Source organism: Macrosteles quadrilineatus, unplaced genomic scaffold (assembly GCF_028750875.1).
Source record: "Macrosteles quadrilineatus isolate MER2022 unplaced genomic scaffold, UCM_ALF_1.0 Scaffold_9__3_contigs__length_116548681, whole genome shotgun sequence".
In the NCBI taxonomy this organism is placed as follows: Eukaryota; Metazoa; Arthropoda; class Insecta; order Hemiptera; family Cicadellidae; genus Macrosteles; species Macrosteles quadrilineatus.
The window spans coordinates 89,192,251-89,218,048 of NW_026542602.1; the positions used below are offsets into that span (position 1 = coordinate 89,192,251).

General features: G+C 34.9%; 1 protein-coding gene across 1 annotated transcript in view; it reads right to left on the reverse strand.

Annotated features, from left to right (window-relative positions):
- Window positions 1-25,798, reverse strand: part of LOC129003624 (protein sax-3-like) — a 100,259-nt gene that overhangs the window by 45,206 nt on the left and 29,255 nt on the right. The window contains exon 2 of the mRNA XM_054431922.1: window positions 13,975-14,070. Within this exon, the coding sequence (XP_054287897.1) occupies window positions 13,975-14,032 (58 nt within the window). The 5' untranslated portion in view covers window positions 14,033-14,070. The remainder of the gene's footprint in view (window positions 1-13,974; window positions 14,071-25,798) is intronic.

A 25,798-nucleotide genomic window follows, 5' to 3' on the forward strand; every position in this document is an offset into this window, starting at 1 on the left:
TAACAAGTTAACTCAATAAACTATACCTATATTATTTATTTTATCTCTTTATTGTGGATGAATGACAAATAACATGAAATTAACCATAATCATTACTATCCGTATAGCCAATGTCGCTGCATAGTGTGGAGTACAAGATGACCTGAGTATAGAAAACCAAGCAACTGTTTTAGTACTGTAACATGGGGAAATATGCAAACTTAGACTTAAGGTATGTCTTACCGAACAGATCATAGTAGACTGCGATTATGAGACTTGAGCAGGGGCCGCTGATGTCACGTGTTGGCAGTGCAGCCACCTCACACAAATTAAATTATATCCTTGTCAGTTTGTTCATATATATGAAAAGCGCTTTAACATGTTTGATTAGGTTTAGCAATACTAATGGAAATATTTTACAGTAATGCTTTTTACCAAACTAACTCAAACATTTTCTGATATTTTTATTCTCTTTTAAATCATTTCTCTCTAAACAAAATATCAACCCCATTAAATCGACCAAAATTAATACTGTCCCTTTAGCCAAGATGGCCACTGGGATGGAAATCTCCCAAAATGGGGTGTTATAAAAATACATTATTGCCCCAAGCAAGGACATTAGCATGATATTGCAGCCCCCAGCGTGGCCGGAAATGGCCTGGTACTTCCGGGGATCTGGGGTAATACACGGGCCCTGAAGCATGAGGAATCGCAGCCCGATGTTTTAATGAGTACGATTAAAATGAATCCTATAAATACAGTTGAATATGCAAATGTTAACCACAAGATATTTATCGGATTATTAATAAGAAACCAATTTATTTAATTTGTTAGTTCATTTGATACGAAATATACTTGCATTAATCTTGGCTGAAAAAGATGTGTTTATATCAATTATTTGTTTAGTTTAATTTTAATGTTATGAATTGTAGTATTTTAAGTCAGCATTTCAGTAATATGTTGAATGAACAATTATTTATCATTAAATATTATTTTACTTAATAATTAAATGCCCCACCTGTTCTGTCCTGCAGAGCTTTGGAATGAATCAATAATGAACACACACTATATACTATCAAAATAAGCAAAGTAAATTCCAGGCCATATTTTCAAAATAAGGCTAAGGTAGTCTGGTTGCTCCTCATTGAACCTATTTTAGACAAAAAATCGTTGTATCGTGTATTACCTATTTGATTTGATATTATTGAACTCTTATTGAGTCATTTGATAGGGAATTTGAAATGCTAAATGAAAATGTAACTGATTTTATAAAATTAGCCATTGTCTTGGAATTTATCCATACAAATTAAAATGGTCACTTTCAAACAAAATATTTTTCATTTATTTCAAAGACAGTTTATTGTTAACCTACATCAAATCGTATACCGTATTAAGAGATTCAATATTTCAATATTTTTAGAGATATCAATTTTAAATACTGTACTAAAAAAACAAATAGAGAATATCTCGCAAATAAGGTGTTTTGGGAAAAAATTTTACTTAAATTTCGTTTTATTTTACCCATGAAATTACTAGAGTTTACTTACGGGACACCCTGTATATTGTATAATGGAAGTATCTCACCATAAAAAAACGCCGCTACAAGAAGGTACACATATTACATAGCAAGACGGTTTGGGAAAATAATGTTGAATTGTTTCTGAAATGCACTATGTACATTTATGTTTCTGTTTTCCACTGTACGAGGATTTTAATCTCTTTATTTTTAAGTCTCTTTACTAATAAAATTTTGAAAGAGTTTAATACGTTGATAAATTATTTTAAGAGAAAATCTTTTTTTTTATTCCCGAGCAAAATATTGGTTAGTCTAAATAGTTACCAAATATTAAACAAAGCAACAGATCGGGTGAAATTAATTTTCAGACTTATTGTCATACAAATAATAATTTTTTTACGTGTGTTGTAAGTTGTAATCAAATGATACAAGAAATTTAGATGGCTTACCGGTACATTACATTTATTGCTTAATAGGGCAATGTACTCCATGTTTGACAAACTAATTAAGTGCCTCACAACTCCACTTCTTAATCTTCTTAGGCTGTAATCTTATCAAAGGTTCTCAGTGCAAACAAAGATTATTATTCTTTAAATCCTTTATACCCTGAACTATTTGCCTAAGATTTTCACGTATTTAACATTGTAGGACAGGCACTATGCAGGATTATGGTAGCAGTAACGTTTTATAGGTATTGTAAATTTATATAATTGACATCCAAACAATCTAACTGTTGAACAGCTGTGGTTAGTTAATTCTATGACATTGTTGAACTAGCTACCCAGTGTGCACCTATGAAGGCTATAGGTCTCTTTTCATTATCAAACAGATGTTTAATGTAAATATTATGAAAATTCATACATACGATTGCACATTTATAACTCCTTCTTGTCCCAAACGATTATTTCATTTTCAAACAATTTAGTGAATTATATACGAGGTAAAGCTGGCGAAAAGGAAAAATGTGATTAGTTGATAAAGTTAGATACTGTAGGACTATTCATACCCTGTTTGACATTGAAAAATAATAAAATTATTATTTTTTTTCATTGGACAAACTATGAACTTGTTTTGAAAAATTAACTATATATTTTGTTTATGAAGTATATTGTCAAGGAAGAAATACAAACTTCTTATTGTTAACTTTAACTTATCAAAAGCCTAATGATCAAGAAAAGCTGGATTCAATTCTGAACAACTCTACTGGAACCGGTGACCTTTTCACGAATTGGCAAGGAGAGAAGAATAGCATAAACAGTTACCTGGTTGGAAGTACAAAGCCACATATTATGACGAGTCTGTCACCAACGGATATTGTACTGTTACAATCCGTGTCTAACATAATAGGATTTCCCATTTCATGGTGAGCTATTCTGGTGTGAAAGTGACACAAATCTGCTTCACATTCAACTGCAGGAATCACTAGAGAGCACAGACAAATGTTTAGGCAACATGAATGTTTCTGACAACTCGTATAAGATTCCACCCATGTATGTTGTGTCTGTTTTGTGATTATGGTAGACCACAGCTTCAATCAATATGATGTACATGAAATTGTATGCAGCGAGAGTGTACAATAAAAAATAATAGTAATAACTGTGGCTACAATCATAACTATAACCATACAATATCTTTATTTACTGATATTTCCTCCTCACTCTGAAACTATTATCAAATTTTAAGTAAAATTTGATTTACTCAAGCTATATCAAACCTCAGGGGCTTTAGGGGAATTTTAATTCTAGCAGATGTAGTAACTAACAGTAATGTAGTTTAATCATTCCTTTACACACATATCACAAAAGAATAAATGGGTAGTAATTAAATTTGCCACTGTAATGGTTCATACATTTTTGCTCATTAATTAATTTAAAATAAAGGATATTGAAAGATTATTTGAAAATTGAACCATAAATAAACAGTAATCTCATTAACGTTATTATCGTGGAAGATAACGTGTATTTAACACTTTAACTATACTATTTTAAACATATTGTAAAGCGATTTAAAAGAGTAAAGCCGATGAAGAGATGTTGAAAAGTGTTTCTTTTGTTATTTTATTTAAAACATTAGCTTATTTGGTGTAATTAAAACATAGATAACATAAAATTATCTCTTTAATAGTTAAATATAATATTATTTCACAGCATTATAATATTTTTAATATTAACAATGAATTTTATTACTGCACATTTTGTGGAAGTGTATGTATAACAAGTACCATAAAAATCACATCAAAATAAAAAATTCTGACTGTAAAACCAAGTTAAACTTCTTCACAGTACCATTGTTATTCAACTGTTATTTTAAGCTAATGCAAGATGATTTTTAGGGATTTAACAGTACTAGTCTAGTGTCAATTAATTCAGATAGATCTAAATCAAATTAGTTATACATATTCAAGTGGAACACTATTAACTTAATTGTAAATGATTGCCATTTGATGGCTTTTCCTGGTCCACTGTTTTGTCTTCATAGTACAAGCAAACCTAAATTGTAATGAATCAGTGGCTTGGATTTAGAATTAAAATGGGAGGTCTCAGTTATAATGTAGAGATTATCAAAATAAGAAAACTACACTGCACTAATGTTTAAGAATTAAAAACTATCATTTATGATGTATACAATAGAATCATTAAATACAGCACAGCGTTTCATATTTAATTTTAAACTAAAACAAAGTAAATATTCCTCTAACGATCTTAAAACGAGCTTTTCAGGGCGAAACAAATCATTTCCAAGTTAATTTGAAAATGCATTAAATACACTAACATGATTAAACCTAATACCCATAAGGAAGAAAAGCGAAAAGGACAGGGGTGGAGGGGGGAGCTGGTAGGGCTTTAAGAGCCATTAAGAGATTAAAAGTTATATCAGCTTAGGCTGGGAAATCCAATCCCCTGGTCAAAATCGGATTCTATTCGATCTGCTCACTGGTTCCACGCAGAAATCCTGCAGGAGTAATAATTAATCATCCTTCCGCATTCAAGGTTAGAACGATTTTAAAGATAACTTTTGTCTATCGATCTATAATTTAAAAAAATATGAAACAAGTCCTCTCTATATGGTTTTAAAAATTTACAATAAAATTCCAAACTCCTTAAAGCAATTAAACTTAGCAAAATTCACAGACAAAATCAAAACAGTTTTAGTAGAAAAGGCATATTACACTCTTGAGGAATTTTTCAACGACTCCTGGTAACAGACACCCAATCTCTCATCAACCTCTCCTAACATAAACAGTTCCACCATGCTGTAGCTTTGTAGGGGTAACTTACTGGCTAAATCCTAGGTTTTTTATATACCTATTTAGATTATTTCCTTATTTATTAGAAACCTTGACAATGTACCTGTCTGTGTATTACATTTGTAATAACTTTAACAGATGTTATGTGCAATAAAGAATTGTCGTTTGTCATTTGTCATCGAAATTGTATTGTTGAGTAACGTGGACACCAGAAAATAGAAAATTATACTAGCTAAGAGTAGAAATATGATACATTATAAGGGACTTTTACTTTGCTCTGGTAGTATAATATAACATTTTTCCATAAAACATGTTTCAATAAAAACATTTTTGTTTGATTACATTTATTTTTATAACAATGTGTAATTTGATAAATTGTCTCAGATTGTTTGAATAGTTTAGAAATTCCATTTTTAATTTTTAAATCATTGGTTTGTGCAACTTAAGTAGTTGTATGGTTTTTTAGCATTATACATATTTTGTAAGCTGTATGAAAATATCGTTTATGTTTAAATATGGATTTGCCATGTAGCCAAAACATCACAAAACTCTCGGATTACATTGGTAGCACGCATTTTAGTGTTTGAAGCTCAATAACGTTTGTAATTCAAACCAACTTTTTGAATGTAATTTTTTTAGTTAATAAAACAATTTTTTACGTGTGGGTGTCAAACTTGTAGTGAAGAGCACTGACTTAAATCATGCTAGTTTTTTGAAACGGTTAGTAGTCTTTTTAAAGTTATGGTTCAAGCCCTTAAAATTAAACTTCTAGATGTGGATTTGAACTAAGATTTTATTTCAATTAAATGTTAAATAAACTGTTGTAAACGTGTGCCAATTTATGTCACCTTCAAAGTGAAAAGTACATTAAATTGTATACAATGATAGGAATAGTACGTACAGTAAACCCTCATTGATACGGAATATTTGGAATCTTAGCTCTTCCGGAGTTATGAAAGTCAGGACTAAATGTCAAAAAACAATATTAAAAAACCCATCACTACTTCTAAACCATTTAGGTACCCGTTGTATGAATGTAATGAAACTCCTCTTACAGAAACAAGTAATTTTAAATAAGTGATTTTAAAGTAAATTGTGATTTTAAAATACAAACCGTGGTTATAAGCAAAAGTTTTTATTCGGTATCTCGGTAGTTAGAAACGCATTCCTAACATAAGAGTTCGCAATTTATATTCCGGATTTAGCATAGTCCGTATTAACGGGGTTCGGATTAATGAGGGTTTACTTTAGGTTAAAATATGTTCCTAAATCCTACTCAACAATGTGTAAAACTATTAAAATCTGCATCTGTACAGTGTACAGTTTCCAAAGCTTGCTTAATTTCATAAGCAAGCTCTAATGTAAATGTTTACAAAATTAACAACGTCTGTAGGCCTCTGTTGTATGTCTAGGCGAGGCATGTGTAAATGAGATATGGCTCGGTGATTATGAAGCAACTAGGAGCGGCTTATTACGACATAGTGACGTAACTCGTAAGTAGCAAAAAACAAGTGTTACATTATCAGCTGGGCACCGATCAGCTGTACGCGAGTTATCATCGACCTCTTAGCAAACGCGTCAACATCTCAGCTGTGTAAATATAGGTGTCATCGACTTGCGGGAAATTCTATTGATTCAGCTGAATAAAATGAGTCCATAGTTTTGAAATGTGAACTTTGATGTTTTATAATGTGGGTTTTCTTACTTAAATTGATTGTGGTATTATAATGTGATTTATTGTATTTAAATTATGTACAGGGTGTGAACAAAACGTTCTGAAAACAATCCTTAAGTCACTAGATATAAACCACCAACAAACATGATTTTAAGAGTAACTAGAATTTTTACTTTACAGTCCAAAATGTACGACACATATCCCACAAACCTTGAATAGTATAGTTTGTTGTTTCCCTAATAATTTCCCTAATACAAATAATTTCCCAAATAATTCTCATACAGTATATTGACCAATCATATCTGAAATATATTTAGTTTAAAATGTTTTGTATGCATAAACGGATGCACTGAAAATATGCTAGGCCTTATTTTAAATGTAAAATATGTTTTGATAAAAATATTACCACAGAAGTTGTTTATATCGTAAGGAAGTATTTTTAGTTGTTTCTATAAATAAATCTTACAGTTTTCAGCAATTCTGACTTAACAATTTTACAATTTCAGTTTAGTACTTATGTAACTATTCAGTTAACATCCAATCAGTTACTTTATTTGAACTATTTTTGACAACCTGTAAGGTATTTAAGCATTTTTCGAAAACACAAAAACTGGAAATGCTTTAGTTTATTATCAAACAAGAATGAGAATCACCCATCTACTTTACTTATGCAATTTTTCCTAATTTCAGAAAATCTGGTTATCTTTTGGTTATGAATTACGAAAATAAAAATGTATTCAATTTTATGTGAACTTAAATAACATACAACACTTTTCCCAAGTTTACATTAACTTGAGATGTGTATGCTACACAACCTACTTGTACAATGTTTGTCTTTCAACATGAAAGTGTGGTTATTATTTGATTTAACATCCAATCAACATTTTCCCCTTTATCATAATTATTATTTTTATTTAACTACTAATCACATGTTTCTAAGGTAGTCGATTTAGTTTTAAAATTGTTTTTGTAAACAAAAGTCTTTATTATTATCCTCTTTAAAATTTTTTCCGACAAATATGATAGTTATGAGTTTAATAATGCAGTATATGACACCGTATACTGGTTCTACCGTTAGAAAATGTAACAGTAAAATATGTATTTCTTAATACAATAATAGTAATTTTAACTTTCAAGTTTTAAATAGATTCAAATTGTGTGATGACCTACAGTATTTCTAATTTCATAGGTAGTATTTTAGTTATTGGTTAGTTAATTGATTCAGTAAACAACCATTCAAATAGGCTTTCCCTAAAACGACAAACTACTTACTCAAAGTATTAGTAGAACACTGAGATAAACAACACTTCACATTTAACATGACAATCACTTCATCATTCATGCTAAACCGTCACAACAGCTTCAAGTATGTCACAACAAAATGTAGTGCAAATCCAGCTGTGGATTGCTTATACTTTGGGAGTTTACATGGAAACTTCTTCAGCTTCATTGACCCACACAGTTTTGGTCTTCTCAAAACGCTGGAACATACAAATCGGAGCTGATTCCGGAATAACTTTTGGAGACCCAAATTTAGACGTCAATTTTGAAATAATCTCAGAGATTTTCCTCCTAGGTTTAACTCTGATATTAAGTTTGCTTCTGAATGTTTCTTTTTTCTCTTGTTTTTCTTCAGGTTTTATCTCTATGTAGTTTTGGGTAGTGAATGTTTGCTGTTCATCTCCTAACTCTCTTGCGAAGAACTCTCTTCTGAGATCAGCAATTGTCTTTTTAGTGTTAACTTCAGAAGTAGCATTGGTTACTGATTTTTCTAAATTAGCATTAGGAAGAGAAATGGATAAAGATACGATTCCAACCTTTCTTACCTTGGTCTTCTCAACGTTATCCAAACAATTTTCCTCACAAACATTATTCCGCACAATCACATCAACATTCTCCTTCCCATCGGCGATATTAATCTTCACACAACCTTTATCAACATTCTTCACAAGTTTCTTCAACTCTTCCACTTCTTTCCTCAACGCTTCTGTTTCGTTCCTCGCCACATCCCGTTCATTTTTGAAACCCTCCACCACTTCAGCTAGTTTCTTCAAGTCTTTTTTCACATCCTCGTAACATTTTCCGCAGTATTTCTTCTCGTTCGGTGCGTCCCAGTAGTTTGCTCCCAGAAAGTCCTCGAAGATCCCTTTGGCAGGAATTACCGGGAGGATGTTTCGAAAGTCGTGGTCGAAGTTGAACACAGAGTTCGTCGTGGTCGTTGTCTTCACGGAGTCGGAGTAGAGGTCGTCTTCGGATGGGGTCCTCGGTTCGTCTGCAAGGTCTCCCTTATCTGGAGGTTGTACACCCATGTTCGTTGTCTAGGAGATCGTTGCTGCACTGTCGCTGGCACTACACTACTGAACACTAACACTAACACTGCCAGACGGCCTTGGCAGTGGGATTTCCCCGCGTGAAATTTCCCACAGTTGTAAACAAAGTGAGGTGTTTACCATCGTTTGAATACATAAGTTTTGATTTGGCTATTATGTGGAAAACAATAATTTTATTTTTTTTTAACTTGGCAGAAAATAAAAACGTGAACATAATAAGAATAGTTCGTATTGGTAGAAAGAAACTAATTAGTCCGTCATTATTTTTAACACTACATTGTGCATTTATAAAGTAAACAAATTGAAAATTAATTTATTTATAGTTTTTCCTAATTTGAAGAATTACTTTTGTTATTCGTTAGATAACACGGTGCTTAAAAACACTAAAAAAACGTCACCAAGCATAAAATTGTTAACATATTTAAGATTGCCCAACGTGGCTAATGACCTAAAGGAAAGCTCTTTGAAGCTATTTGGGAGCTCCTTTTATAACTCCGTTTTAAAATACGTTAAGCCCTTTAATCCACCATTGAACGCTCTATGAATAGATTATATAAAAAATTATTGTCATTTTGGAAATTGAGCACACGTTATTCTAGTTATTAACTTTGAAATACTTCGTCTTACTTTCCTTATTAACAGTGTTTATTATTTTCAATATTGATTTAATTAGGAGTAATTAATTAGGACAACCTATGATTATGCATACACTTCCGGGATGTTGAAATCGCCTTCCCATGTTAATTTATGCCACAACTCCATCAATACTGGTTTTTATAATAAGTTGGGATTTTACAATACAGTTTTTGATTGAGTCTGATGATACTTATCGGTTGTCACTGTTAAATATTTAGTATCTTTACAATTTAGTTATATAAATGTTTAAAGAGTACATTTATATTATGGATCGAGCTGTTGGATGGCACATTTCGCTATACCGTATTAACAAAAATATATTTTAAAGCATGGCAGACATCGGATGTTTGATATTTAAATGCCTCTTTAAAACATATACAGGGTGTTGAAAAAGTCTTAACACACCCAAAAATAAATTAAACTGCGTAAGATACAATTATTTTGCATTTTCAAAATATCATTATATCTTTTCAAAAAATAAAAATGTTGCACCCTCCCTCTTCAAGGGTAAAAAATGGGGGATGTAATTCAGCCTTTAGCGTAATAGAAGCATGGACATGCACAATAAGTTAGAAGAATCGTTATCAATTAATAAAAATAACTTGAAGGAGATAATAGGTTTAATTTATTAACCAAATTCAATGTCAACATTTCCATACCAATTAAAATATTATGTGAAAAATGTTTCTTCTTTTATCGTTATTTTTGATTAATTAAATACTTTAATAAATACTGTCCTTGATTATTGGGCTGTTAATAAATTGCTTTGGTTATGGAAACAGTATTTTAAGTATAATATTACTGTCTATGTTAGTCAGTAACAACGTGGCCTACACAACACTTTTTACTGCATTCTACTATAGACAAAAAAACTAAATATAGACTGTCAGCCGTGCTGCTGTTACCATGGTAGGCTCCGGCGCACACCGCTGGGAGCGTCGTGTAGTTGCGAAGCGTTTACGCCGTAACTTCATGGCGCTCCCAGCGGTGTGCGCCTGAACCTATGGTAACCACAACACGGCTGGCGGTCTATATTTAATTATTTTTGTCTATGATTCTACACATATCCGTCCCTCAAATTTCTGTTAAAATACGTACGCCTTAAATGGTAACAAAAATTCAACTCGAGAACATTTTATACAAAATAGGGTGTTTTGTCCAAGGGCGCTAGGTACGAGCCCGGGATTGTTTTTCACAATACTTCAGGCTAGACCTATGGGTTGCGGCATTATCACTTAGATCAAATCCATTGGTGATTTGGTGGGATTTGAACCCGGGAACTCAGGGACCGAAGTCCCGCGCTCTAACCACTACACTAGCTCGCTCCCCGTTTGTTCTTATACAAAATAGGTTGTGCGATGGAGATTTAGTACCAATGATGGTTAGTAATAGATCAAACGTCGGAGAGTTATGGTGGAGTTGGAGTAATCGGATTGTCAAAGCAGTCATGTGTTATTGGATATGATCACCAAGCCCACATTACAATTAGTATCTATGAATCGTTTACACAGATTTGATATATTCAATCAATCATACTTATCTATTATCAAAAACTAATTTAACAGTACATCAATAATTTAACTAGTTATACTAGTTAAGAAATCTGAAATGTATACTTAAGTATCCCAGGTAAAGGTTTAATTCATTGTTACAACTAGGTAGGAATAATTTTACCTTCGCTGGGAAATTTTCCCTCGGTCTGCATCACTGCTCATTATCACTTAGGTGTTGCGAAATGTCACTCTACAATTACAAGTAGGCTACTTTGTACCTACCACGCTTTGCTTGGTGTGAGTTTGTATATGAACTAAGTGAAGACTCATAAATGTTGGTTGTCAAAAACTACTGTTTTAAAATTGATGCAAATGCTGTACAAAGTGTGATGTAAACGAGCTAGCCTTTTTTTCAAATTCTAAACGAGTGTGTTAGAAACTAAGGGTAAATAAATTTGAAATTTTTAGTTGTTTTAGCGTTTATAAAATACTATTCAGCAGATTAGACACAAGTTAGACATTGTTCGTTATGTATGAATTAACATTTTATTAGTAAATGTTCTTATTTCAACAATGCTTTCTCCAAAACATGTTGTGTTTTGTTTTTTTTTTCATGAAAGGACTTCTATTGTTTTATAACTTAAGCTTATATTCTTAAAAGTTTGAATGGGTTTGTATTTCATGATATTTCCAAGTGAACGAAAATGTAATGTAGGCCTATTTATAAACAACTGGGATAAACAATTTTTACCTGTCATAAAATTCGGTGGAACCCTTCGATTTAGGTATACCCTGAACGGCATACTTCTGAATATCAATGTAGGGACTGTTCTCCCTTTTTTGAAAGTAATACAGTAATTGGCATACGTTGATAATTTTAAACTTTTCAGTTGCTTGGATTATTTGAGTTGGTTTAGCATTTCAAAATAAATTATTATTTTAAGCAAAAATTATACGTTGGAAAATTGTTAGTAGAAAAATATTAATCAACACAAAAGTTTTAAAACACTTAAATCTGCAACAATTTAGTTTTTAAGATGTAAAATACAGTTTGACGAAAGAAATATACTGTTTAAAGTTAACAGTATTATCACTGCAGCAAGGTCAACTCCTAATGTGCGATTGCGAATTATCTAACATTATCTGGTACAAAGTTGCTTGATGCACTGATTGAAATGTTACAAGTAGTAATTTTCAATGTTATCGTACTGTGGTGAGGTCAACTTATTGATTAATCAAACTATTTGTGTATTTGCCATAGTAACTCTTCTAATACAAAACCTTATATTCATATTAATCGTTACCATTTACGTTGGATTCTAAATAGACTTATAATCCAATTTTGGAATTTGAAAAACTTAACGTTTTGTGTTTCGTGTCTAGTTGAGTGCGTAGATCACAAACACATGATTTACTTGGTTTTATGACGGTTCGAAACGTTCTTTCAGTTTCTTTAAAAAATATTAAAAATAAACTTTGGTCCCGTTTATGGGAACGTTGTTATTGTCAGTGAATTTCCCCTAAGTAATGAAACTATTTAGTGATACGACGTAAAACAAATGACATAATCTAATCAACTTACAAAAAAACTTGTATGTAATAATAATTACTCGTCTGATTGTTTTCTGTTTCACTAAATTGTATTTTGGAACGAGTAATATTTTTAATTTTTGCAAATATTACCGTTTGGTTCTACTGACATTGCGTTTATTGAGATCTATTCCATCTAATTTTTAAGAAGTTTAATGATTTTCTAAATAAATGTTATTTTGCCTCTGAAGTCAGTGATCATAGCCTATAACTTACACCACGTAAACTTTACTTGCCTATTTTCTGACCTTCACAATTCAACTCAAATACATTGTTTGAATTACCAAATAAACACTAATTAAATCTTTTAGTTGAACGTGTTTTAAATAAGATTTTAAAAACATACATTCTCTACCATAAAATATAATGAATCCCACATTACAGTCTTTTCAAAAACTTGCTTATATTCATTTGAAAAGTTAAAACCACATTTTGAAACAATTACGATTAACAAAACGTTTAAACAGTTTATATAAATTTAATAAAATAATGTGAAACCCCTTTCTACTATAAGATGCAGCATATTTTCCACGTTTGATTATTCACCCCAACGACAGTTTATTTCACTTATAACGACGTTGTCGTGTGGAATAATGCTGCTTGCTCACCGGAGGATTGTAAATGCATAATGTATGTTGAGGTTGGATATATAAGGTATAACAGTTTTGTGGTTTTTAATGGTAAATTGCATAGAGATTACTCATCTGTTTAAAGGAAAAAGAACACGGATGCGTCACAGTTTTTAATTGTAGGTAAATATTTATTTCAAGCTTTTTTGTCGGTCAATAGATATAGGCTAATTCAAGCTTTCAAAACCTTCAGTAGCATATTTACGTAGATTTGTCATAACAAAATGTAAGATCCCTCTTTCACAAATTTCAATAAAAAATGCCGACAAACTATAGTCCTGCTATGAAAATCTAAAGGTGATTGGGATTCAAACTAGGGCTCTCAGGAACCGAAGACCCGAACCGCACCATTACACTAGTCCGCTCCCCAAATATATTTGACTTAAAATCACGGAAAATTTAAACCAACCTATTTAAAGGAATTATTTGTCAATACAAGATTGATGTATTGATATTACTTATTTAAATTACGTTTTATTAACATAGTTTAACTTAAGTACATTAACTTAAAATATTACCTTAACCTTACATATATTAAAGATTGCTACTTTGTGTTATGGATGAGTTGGAAACGAAAGTGTTGTTTGCGGAAGAGTGATGGACACGAAACGCACGTTTGACACGTCTGTGCGTGTAGGAGGGTTTCGCTACTTGAAAATGTCATCCATCTTCTTCCGTTTAGCGCCCCCTTGTTTTGGAAAGGATTGCACACAGGGGATAGATACTAGCATAATTAGAAATTTTAAATGTTTTATTTAATGGGGAAATCTAAACACATATAAGTTACACATGTAGAAACCGGTTAGTCTTCATAAAATGATAATTGATAAAAAAATATGCCATTGGATATAAAGTAATGAAAATATTACTATCACTCACCATGAATCGCAGAGAGACATATCCAAAGCTTCAGAACGGAGAAAACTTTGCGAAACATTTCACGGGAAACTCGGTGTACAGGAACACATCCTTCACCTGTGAACAAAGTTTCTAAGCTGATCACATAATTAAAAAAACGTATAATATAACAACTACAAGTCAACTTAAAAATTTCTACACCTCAAACATTAATAACTTTATAAACTTTATTATTGTAGAAACTTAACAAACATCAAACGATTAATCATAAATTACAGGCAATTTATAAATTACAGTTTAATTTAAAATCACCAGCTAGGTTAGTTTTACATCTTCTTGTAATTAGTATGATTGGTACGCCAAGATACTTTATCGAAAACAACTGTTACAGTTCATTACAATTATCATAGTGATTTTTTTATATCTATTCTTTTGCATAACAGAGTACAAAATTTTCAAATTTAAAATAACACGTCGAACAAATTTATTTTTTTTCAATGAGATTTCATATTTAATTGAAACAACTTGGGTTTTTAAAATTAAAAGATTAAACAGACGTTTACGTGTAAATAAACCCCAGATTTATTAACGCGATTAAATTATATTACTAACGTAAAACCTTTTACTCAATGAAAATAAAAACTCAACATATATTCTGATGGTTCTTTATTTTATTATTTTTATTTTACTGAAAGATTAGTCTTGTCCAGTATAAAACTGCGCAGATTAAAATGTAAAATAACGAACGAAGGACAATCCATTACCGACCCTTCCCATCTGTGTGAATGATGATGCTACAAGCGCGTTTTTACGTTTTTACATAAATTTACATTTTCATTTAGCAAGATTTTAAATCAATTTGAAAACTTACTAAACTAGGGAAGGAGTGCTTGAAGTGATTTTGAGTTTTAAAGAAATGATATACAAAAATACTGAACACAGATCTAAGGGTTGAATAATATCACAAGCATATACACACCAAATTATATTACGGAGGTGAAAAGTCTGATAAAAAAAATACTTTACGGAGTTGAAAAGTCTAATAAAAAAATACTTTATACCAAACCTAAAAACAACAAGTCAATAATTTTGTTTCTTCTCAACTCTTATATTTTGTAATGCTCTACTTTTATATTCTTAGACACTATGTTTTAGTTTGAAACAGTTTTACACATTACTTCAGGCTGGGTTAAGTCATAATACGTAATATTGTAATTACGCTTGTCTGGGTAGCCGAGTGGATTTAGCACTCGTCTTTAAATCTGAAAATCGTTGGAACGATACCATGCGAGATCGTTTCCAGACTCACGTATCATTTATGATGCTATATTATAGTTTCCAAAACATAACAAAACACTCGACGATAGATAGTAAAAAGACCGCGGTTTAAACCGTCCCCTGTCAATACGTAATGCCATTGGAGTAAAAAACACGCATAATAAATAAATTACTGTATTATCTTGAAATTACCACATGGGTAAAATCCTTTAGTGTCTGGCAAGATATGAACCCGTGACCGTAAATGCTGATTCCCCTTGCCCTACCAGACCAACTCGGCACGTTTTCAAACCTTCGATTTCACTGTTGTTTACCAAAAGGACAACTTTTAGGGATTTTGTACCTCAGTACCTTTTGAAAGTTAAATTACAAACGTATACGATTATCAAAATACGATAGTCTTTAATACGAGTATTACTTTTTTCAGTCGGAAACATTTTGCATCAATGTCAACGAAAAGGACGATTGGAACTCATTCAGATCAAAGGGTTATTGAGCGAACCTTTCCGCATTCATTGACTGACATCAAAATGTTTCCGTTTAATATTGCCGCATCGTTATAACGCACAAATATAACAAGGTATTGGGGAAACTCGTAACAACCGTCTGGCAAACAGCAAAGCTTCCGTTGAGTTTTTTTTATCAACAATACTGTAGTAGTTTAACATATTCCACTCATACTACAGCAACAACTACTGTTTTGGTTACAAGCGTAAGAATTATATATAGCAATATAGTCTAGTAGTCTAGCCTATATAAATTATATATTTCCCATTAATTGTATATACTCGTATATGTGGTAAGATAGAATCAAGGCCATAGGTACCTTTTTTACTTGTAAAATGATCGAATGTATCGAGAATAGTTATCGATTGTAGTTCATTGTTGCATTGTTAACAGCTGAAAGTAATTTGTTTAACTGAAACTGACAAGATAAATGATGTGGGAAATAAGTGGGGGATCATTAAAGTGTTGAATAAAACGGTAAAAACTGTCCGTTTATTTCATGCAATGGCGCAATAAAGGTGCAGTATTATGGAAAACATTTCATTACACTGGTCAAAAGTTTCTTTCGTCACTTGTTCACTGTTCTTGCCCCAGCTTCAGTCGTTAAGCTTAAACTGGGGGTGAAAAGAGACACTTTAGCACAGTGACGAAATATATCATTTGTAATTTAAAGATTTTAAAAATATGTGTTACGTAAGGTTTCTGCTTTAAGTCATAGTTTATTTTCCATCTTGGGTGTTAGTCACTATATACATCTGACACACGGGTTATTAAGTGTAGATGTTTCGAAATACAAGTTTTAAATTTATAAACACGGGTGTTGTCGTTATAAATGTACCATATTTGATATTTAGTTTTAAGTCTTTTATTTTTTTACACGGTTCGTGCGATTCAAGATATGAGTTGCAAACTTAATAAAAGTGTGTTAAAACAATTTTATTTTCCATAAATTACCCACGTACAACGTGAACATACACAAGAACAAAATATATTTGTTCTTTATTTAAGGGATTTAGCTAACTTTCCTACAGAAGTTTCCAGACCCTAGCAACACAGATCTTAGGACACTACCAGTCACGTTTTGCAACCCTAACTTTAATCTTCAAGTTTGCAAACTTGCAACACGAGGGACGGGTCCAGCTTCCCCTAGGGTCAGAACTAGCAGACATGTATACTCTGGTGGGGTGTTGTATTTGTTACTATGTAAACATCAAATGAATAGCCATTCGTAGTTCTGTAGCCGTTGCATCATATGTGAAACATTCTATTTTATATATTTATGATCCTGGATTAGGATTATAATTGTCTATGAGATGGGGACGTCACATATTTTTGGTGGATCAGCTACACGTCCCCGCAAAACACATCAAAACAACCTTCAGAATTTGCAATATGAAAAGAATTCGACTTGCACTATTCCATAGTTGCACATTTTTGTAAATTTAATCAAAGTAATCAACAGGGATTTTTTTAAATATATAAACATGATTTTTTTGTACTTTTTGCTTTATTTAACTAAACGGATAATGAATGCATTTTCTCTTATTCTGCTGTGTTACTTATATAGCTTGGTTATTTATTTATCTTACTTATTTATCTACAAATTTAAAATCGCTGATTAACCACTCACATCTAATGAGCCCACATTTAATCCTTGCTAAACTTACAAACATGACCATTCAATAACTACTTTATCGTCTATACATCAGGAAGCTCCAATATCTTTGTTTAGTTCAAAACTTGCTTAATGAACGTTAACGTAGATAACAAAACAAAACGTTAGACCTAAACAATGAGGCGTGAACGGTAAAACTAATTACCTAAGTTTTCTGACTTAATAATTTCCACCAATTACCAAGAGGCAAAATGGAAATTACGAGCTCCGGGTGAACCTGGCGGCAACAAAGTTAGGGGTTGGAAAATGGAGGGAAAGTTTTATACGGGTGTTGAGATACTATTATATCATGTGGTATTTTCGTATAGCCTATCACCATCAACTGTTGTTTATAGTGTAATTTTTTGAAAATACTTAATTTACCTTGTAAACTTTATTGACAATACTTGTACAAAGCGGATCTAACGTGTTTCGGTTCCAGAAACTTAATGGGTTTTTTACTTAAACATGATTTACTTTTAACCTTTCCTACATAATGATTGTTGCAGTAACTTTTGTTATATAATTTAGTCACTCCGTATTTCATGTTGTAATATAAGATATTCCTGGTGCAGTATTGATTTCCGCCCTAACGGTCTACTGCAAACAATACTGTTAAATACAAGGTATTTTCGCATTATACCGACCACATATAAATTGGTAAAATAAACCCTTATGTTGGATTAGGAAGATTTTGTTATTTAAACTAATTAAAATCTTATTTGGAAGTCGATTTGTCGGTGTGGTTATGCATTGGTATAATAGGAAAGTCCCAAATACAGTTTAGATATACAGTATTAGCCTTTAGGACCTCAGTGAGACCATGAAATTAAACCATTCATAAAAAATAGCTCACGACTCAACGACAGTATACTATGCAATTTTAAATTCAAAATTACTAAATTTTGCTTTGGATTCCCATATAAAATATTTTATTATATCGTTTTAGAAGGATTGATCAATGTAAAGTAACTAACGAGTATTATTCAAGTGTGTTTCCTAATATAGAGAAATATATTCTCATTTCAGAGAATTTTTAAATACGCGAACCTTCAGCTTAACTTACCTAACCTCCGCGTAACAGCATTATTGTATCTTATCTAAAACTATATTTTTTATACATATCCATTGGCAATAGATGGGGTTTGAACCAAGTCTCCCACAACACAGGATCTAACCTTTAACCACTTTGTGAACCATTTTAAGCCGTGACCCTCTACATAAATTTACATTGTATAGAACATCAAACACAGTACATTTGAATACATATTCGGGCATTTCGCCTACGTTATTCCTCGACCATAACGGGATTATTTCCAACTGGTTGAATATACGCAATGATCTCTTGCATGACTTAGTATCAGAACAAAATGGCTGAATCGGTTTACAAAGTTGTGTGTCTCAAACCACAACTTTGGGGTGGCTTATTCACACAGAGAGTGTTTATTACAATTAACACCCCTACCATGAGGTAGATTCTAGTGTGTCTCCTGTAAATGGTGGCTAATTTAAGGGGATGCCGAAAGATATACCGAAACTAAGTAAAACCAATAACTGTAAAATAAGATAATCTTATTAGGCCAAACATTGTATTTACAATATACATTTTGATTTATTCTCATTGTATTAGTTGTCGATTTATTTTCTTTCTTGTACTGATCGATTTTTATTGATTGCTAGTATATTTTCTACTGAAAGTTTAAAAACAATGTTAAACACTATTTAAACATTTTTATACGTTTTTTTTTTTCAAATTCATGAGATCCGTTTTTGGCCCATGAAAAATCTTTTTGATCATAATGGTGTAACTACTTCTGTATAAACATATACAATTTCCTATTATCCCAATAAATCGATTAGCCCTGTAGCAATTTTTAACTCAAGGCAATTTTTAAGAATCTCCATGTCATAAACACTTAAAAGCTTTGATTTCTTGTATTATGTACAGTTCAATTTACCAGCCTCAGACAAAAAATTATAATGCTGTCTCTAATATAATGTCAACAGTTTAAAACGCGAACTGTACTAGGTTATATTGTAGCTATCCCCAAAAAGAATTCCTGTTCACATCCAAAACGTCGGATAGTATCTTCACCAGTTCCCCCAAAACTCATATTTAGTTCTTGATTAGGGTATACTCACTGGACATGAATCTATACGTATTACTTATTTTTTAAACAATGTTAACAACGTAAACAATGTTTTTAACTAAAATTAAACTAAAAAAGAAACCTCTGGAAATGCGCAAGTTATGCAGAATACTTCAACCCATAATGAAAAAGGAACATTTTCATTTTGTATTTAACATTTATGTATGTCTCATGTAATACTGTGATTTTTTCGTAATTCGCGATCATGAAGAGAAACTGTATAAGTAAACTGGCTGTTATAAGCTACATGTCAAGCCCATGTAAGACGTTGAGTCGGCTGAAAATTAATATGAAGCCCGTCAAGAACATTCTCTCGGGAAAACTGTTTACTTCCAGGAAACATGCGGTGAACGACGATCTAAATATAACGTATCATTTGTTGTGTCATTCTCTGTTAGCTATATGGTTCTGCTCTTTATTGTCTAAAAAATGAGTTTTGTTTTAAGGTAAAGGCTTTAGTTTTAGAGTGTTTAAAGATTTTACTTACGACTGTTTTTTAAAGTAGCCATTTCAGTTCAGTTCTTAGAATTTAAAAGTTTCACTTAACAGCATTGTTTGTTTTCATAACAGCATTGTTTTACTCATACCAACACAGGTAACGGACCAATGAGGTTCAAGGATTCAGAGAGAAAAATCAAAATTGTAATGATTTTAACCTCAACTAATCAGCTGTTCAGGCCAACTTAATTGTTGAGTGGTGCAATTAATTAGTGTTTGGTACAATGTTTCGTTGCATCACTGTCAGTGGCAATGAGAGGTTATAGAAGTTATGAGTAGTGATTTTTAGTAATTAATTAAAACACTGTCGTAGGTAAAGTAATGTACGCAACTCGCACAAATAGTTTTAACGACACTATCTTTACGCAATCGTAGCGTAAACTAAAACTAGACATTGTTTAAATCGGGAAAAAAATAAGTTCATACATCGTTCGTTTTATAATGTTGGAAGGTTCTTGAAATATCCACAGGTTGGTTGGAAATAACTGTTTAACACTCACTTTCTTTTTACCGTCAGTATGCTTAGACATGTGAGTTAAAACTGTTGACTTTGGATATTGTGACTAATGCGAGTAGACTTATCTCACGCTGAAAAAAATCCAAGATTTTTTGTTGAATGTTTCATGTTTGCAGCCCTTGAGAGCGTTGATGAAAACTAAACATATCTCCCGTATTTTAAGGTAAAGTATACAGCGCTTTGTTCTATGGTTACAACACCAAAACAATCAATATTTCAATAGTACAGCGTTTTGATACTGATTGACATAAAACAGTTTTAAATATGGTCAAATAACTAGGAATTTTAACTATAGCTACTATAAAAACGCATTCTACATACAAGGAATGGAAACAAAGGAGTGTCTTACTTTCTCTTCATTATCCAAGAAAGACTTTTGTTCTGCAAATGTAGTTTAATGTTTAACCAACCTAAAAATACACGTTTTTTTTAAATAAAACTACAATCATTATTATATCGAGACGTATTAATTTTTAAATTAGTAAATCGAACCTCATGGATTGAAAAGTTGATATGAACTGATAATTAAAAATACCTTAGAATAATCAATGTTATTTAACCACAGTAGAACGATGACAAATCTACAGGGGATGATGTTAAATCCATGTTTAAATAATGGATACTAAATGTGACATAAACTAAAACTTGGAGCGCATATCTGGTAACGCATGACTGCTTTGACAATCCGGTTATTCCACCATAACCTTCCACCGCATGTTTTATTACTGACCGTACTAGTCCTCTCCCCTAAAGCCATAACAAAAGTTGACTTCATGGATGTATTCAAAGACAACACATCCTTTTACATAATTTGAATTATTTTTTGACTTTTCGAGAAAGATCTGTCTCAGGTACAAAAAACTTTCCACCTTGCCTAACAAACCTCTGTTAATTTGGTGAGATCATGGGGGGAAAAATACAATAACGGGATTCGACACCGTGGTTGTATAACCGTATTCTCATAATTAATAAATCACCCTAGTACCTTATTTACTACAATACTCTTGTGGGCATGTGTGTGTCAAGGCGTGTGTGTGTTGCATAGATAAAACATAATGTTGGTTAGACTATGATTGAATGTTAAAACGATTTGTTTATATACAATTATGTGAACAAATTAGCATCATAGGTTTTATTTGGCTAAACGGGGTTTTAAGTTATTGAAATAAGGAGATACAAATTGCAAACAAATCACGACCTCCACAGTGCACCGGACTGAACTAACGATAAAATTGGCTTTAGCTGTTCCATAAGGATATGTTATCCACTAAGCTAGTATAAAAAATACTCCCTTAGTGTTATATATAACGTTATATATAACGTTATATATAATGTTATATTATGTTATATAATGTTATATTAGCGTTATATATAACGCTATTCAGACATTGACCTCCGACGAAGACACGCGACTCGCGGAATTCCTGGAACGCGAACTACCACTGTTTGACGACGTTTCGGGGAAGACGGCGTTGGCTGAGCACACGATACGGCTCAAAGAAAACGCCGCTCCCGTCAAGCAACGGTATTATCCCAGGAATCCCGCGATGCAAGCTATCATCGACGAAGAGGTGGCGACGATGCTCCGCGATGGTGTTATAGAACCATCGGATAGCCCTTGGAGTTCGCCAGTCGTGCTGACGAGGAAGAGCAACGGAAAGTTTCGGTTTTGCATCGATATGCGCAAAGTCAACGAATGTTCTGTCCCCGACGCGTATCCGCTGCCCAGAATCAAAGCGATTCTGGAGAAACTACGGCCGGCGAGATACATCAGTACACTGGACCTAAAACAAGGCTATTGGCAGGTGACGTTAGCGAAGGAAAGCCGACCGATCACCGCGTTCACCGTACCCGGGTTAGGCCTATTCCAGTTTACGGTAATGCCCTTCGGACTCCATTCCGCCGGAGCGACCTTTCAACGCCTCCTGGACAAGGTCATCGGTCCGGAGCTTGAGCCGAAGGTGTTCGCCTACCTCGACGACCTCGTTGTGGTGTCCGCCACGTTTACTGAGCACTTGCAGATCCTCCGGGTGGTCTTCGAATGCCTTAGAAAGGCTGGCCTACGTTTAAACCCAGAGAAGTGTAACTTCTGCAAAAAGGAGCTCAGATATCTCGGACACGTCGTCAACAACGAGGGGATATCGACCGACCCAGAGAAGGTCCGCGCTATCGCCGAGTTCCCGCGACCTACGAACGGCAAAACCCTTCGGAGCTTTCTCGGTCTCGCATCTTGGTACCGTCGTTTCGTGGACAGGTTTGCCCAAGTAACCGCCCCGATGCGACAACTGTTGAAGAAGAACGCTCGGTGGCTGTGGGGCCCTGAACAGGAAGAATCGTTCGAGGAACTAAAACGACGCCTCACCTCCGCTCCTGTCCTGGCCTGTCCCGACTTCTCGGTCCCGTTTGTCCTCCAGACCGACGCGTCGACCATCGGTCTTGGAGCCGCTCTTACGCAGAACCAAGAATCCGGCGAAGTCGTAATCGCTTACGCTAGCCGACTGCTTACGGACCAAGAGAAGAATTATACGACGACGGAGTTAGAGTGTCTTGCTCTGGTTTGGGCGACCCGGAAATTTAAGCCGTACCTCGAGGGTTACGAGTTCATCGCAATAACCGACCACGTCGCGCTGAAATGGCTAATGAGGCTACACGAGCCTAGCGGAGGTCTGGCGCGGTGGGTGATGGAACTTCAGCAGTACACCTTCGAGATCAAGTACCGGAAGGGAACCCTGAACCGCGTCGCCGACGTATTGTCGAGGCAACCCGTGACCAACGAGGGCCAATTGGGCCTGGTCGCGGTGAGTCATCTCACATCGGAGGTGACAGACGCGCCTCGCGAGCGACGCACGACCAGACGCAGGGAATCGACGAGACCGGGAGACCAACCTAGTGACGCGACGGAATCCGACGCACGCCCCGACGAAGCCAACGACGTCCCTCCGACTGATTGGTACGACCGGTTGTACGCAGCTGTGACCGCCAACCCACGACGCTATCCGCGATATCAAATCGTGGAGAACCGCCTTTACCGGCCCTCCCAACGCCATGGGAGTGGTGGTAAGCTGTCCTGGAGAATGTGCGTTCCTCCAGGGCAAGTAGAGGCGGTACTACGACAGAACCACGATGACGCTACGGCAGGACACCTTGGTGTCAAGAAAACACTTCGCCGTGTAGGGCCCGAATATTTTTGGCCTGGATGGCGCCGGGAGACGAAAGCCTACGTGAGATCCTGTGATGCCTGCCAAAAGTACAAGGTGGCGCAGACGAAACCGGCAGGGAAGATGTACTTCCGGGCTCCAAAAGGTCCGTGGTACACGGTGTCCGCCGACCTAGTGGGTCCGCTACCCAGGTCGGGCAAGGGCCACCGCTTCCTGCTGGTGATCCAGGACACGTACAGCAAGTGGGTTGAGTTATGTCCTATCGGGTCAGCAACGGCCAAGAACGTTGTCAGCAAAACTAAAGAGATGCTCCTTCGATACGGAGCACCTGAGTCCATTATCACCGACAACGGGACTCAGTTCGTTTCGAACCTCTTTAGAGACCTGGCGACGGATTGGGACAAAACTTTCACGAACACAGCTCCCTACAGTCCGCAATCGAACCCGGTGGAACGAGTCAACCGCGTTGTGAAGACTATGATTTCCCAGTTTGTGAAAGAAAATCATAGGTCATGGGACGCCCATATCGCCGAGCTTCAGTTCGCCATAAACACCGCCGTCCACGATTCGACGGGTTACACGCCGGCGATGCTAACGTTAGGCCTCGAACTCAGAGTCCCGAGAGCTGTCCGAGGGAAAACGTTGGAGGCGACACCCGACGTTGACGGACAGCCAACGCTCGCCGAAGTCCACGACAGACGAACGCAAGAATTCGGACGCATCTACGAGAAGGTCCACGCCAACCTCAAGACCGCCTACGAGCAGCAGGCGAGGTACTACAACCTCCGCCGACGGGAGGTGAAGTACCATAACGGCGATCGCGTGTTGCGGCGAATTCACACGCTGTCTTCCGCGGCCGACGCCGTGGTCGGGAAGCTCGCGCCCAAGTTCGACGGGCCCTGCGAGGTTGAGGAGCGGCGTGGGGCCAACATGTACGTGGTGAGCGCATATGCGCAACATATGCGCACGGGGGCGTCGCACGTAGTTCACGTGAAGGACCTGAAGCCCTACCACCAACGTTGAGGGCCGAAGAATCATTTCCCTACGTTCAATGATTCAGAAGTATTTTTTTTTGTTTTATCGTTCATCCTTTTTTCCGATTTTACAAGAGGTGTTTTTATACCAGTTGGTTTTTATTTTCGTTTGAGAAGTCCTTTTTATTTTGTTTTCAAGAAGATCTTATTTTTTTCGTTTCCTTTTCCCTCTCGTACACGACCTCTTCTTCACGATGCCGTTTCTTCAGCTACCCCTTCTACGAGACCTTTGGACCATCCCCCCTACGTTTGAAATCTTTTTTTCTCTTTTTTTGTGAAGTTGGTAAGGGGCAGAGATGTGACGCAAAATTCTAGGGGGGGAATAAACTAATATTCACCTAAGTCAGGCTAGGCCTACCCTAGAACCGGCCACACTCAAATTTCTTCCCCGGAGTGCTCAGAAGGAGCCGAGAAAAATCCAGGGGTCGATACGAAGTTGTCACGGCTTTGACTGATCAATTTATTTAAAATTTAATCGAAGGCTCAGAGCTCAGGAAACGTTCAGGAAATCCTGCAGACGCTCAGTTGGAGCTATATATCATCCTTACCTTTGTTAAAGTGTTTTGTTAAATTTTGCCTAACCTTTGGAATGACTCTGTAGGGCCGACGAGTATTCAATCTTAAGCCAATGTGATATAAATACTCGTATTAAACTTTAAACTAATTTCTGAAGACGTGGGTAAAGAATATAAAATCGAATATAATGTAAAAAGCAATTCCTGCAGAGTCGTCGGGCCTAATTAATATACTCGAATGGAGAATTTATCGTGGGATGATTTAAAATAGATTTAACATTAATATTCGTAGCTGTTTGATTGTTCAAATCAGCTGCTCCCAAGACTTGATTCTTTCACCCGCCAAAGACGGGGTTTAGAACTAAGACGACAAGTCTCGGGGTATTAAACGACGAATTAACTAAAATAAACGTACGTAATAATTCTTTAAGCGAACGGAACAAATGTAATTTCGTAGCCAATTGATTTAAACGAGCCGAAAGGTATCCACCGCTAGTCACTGGCAGGCAGGAACTGGCGGGTTGTATGCAAGTC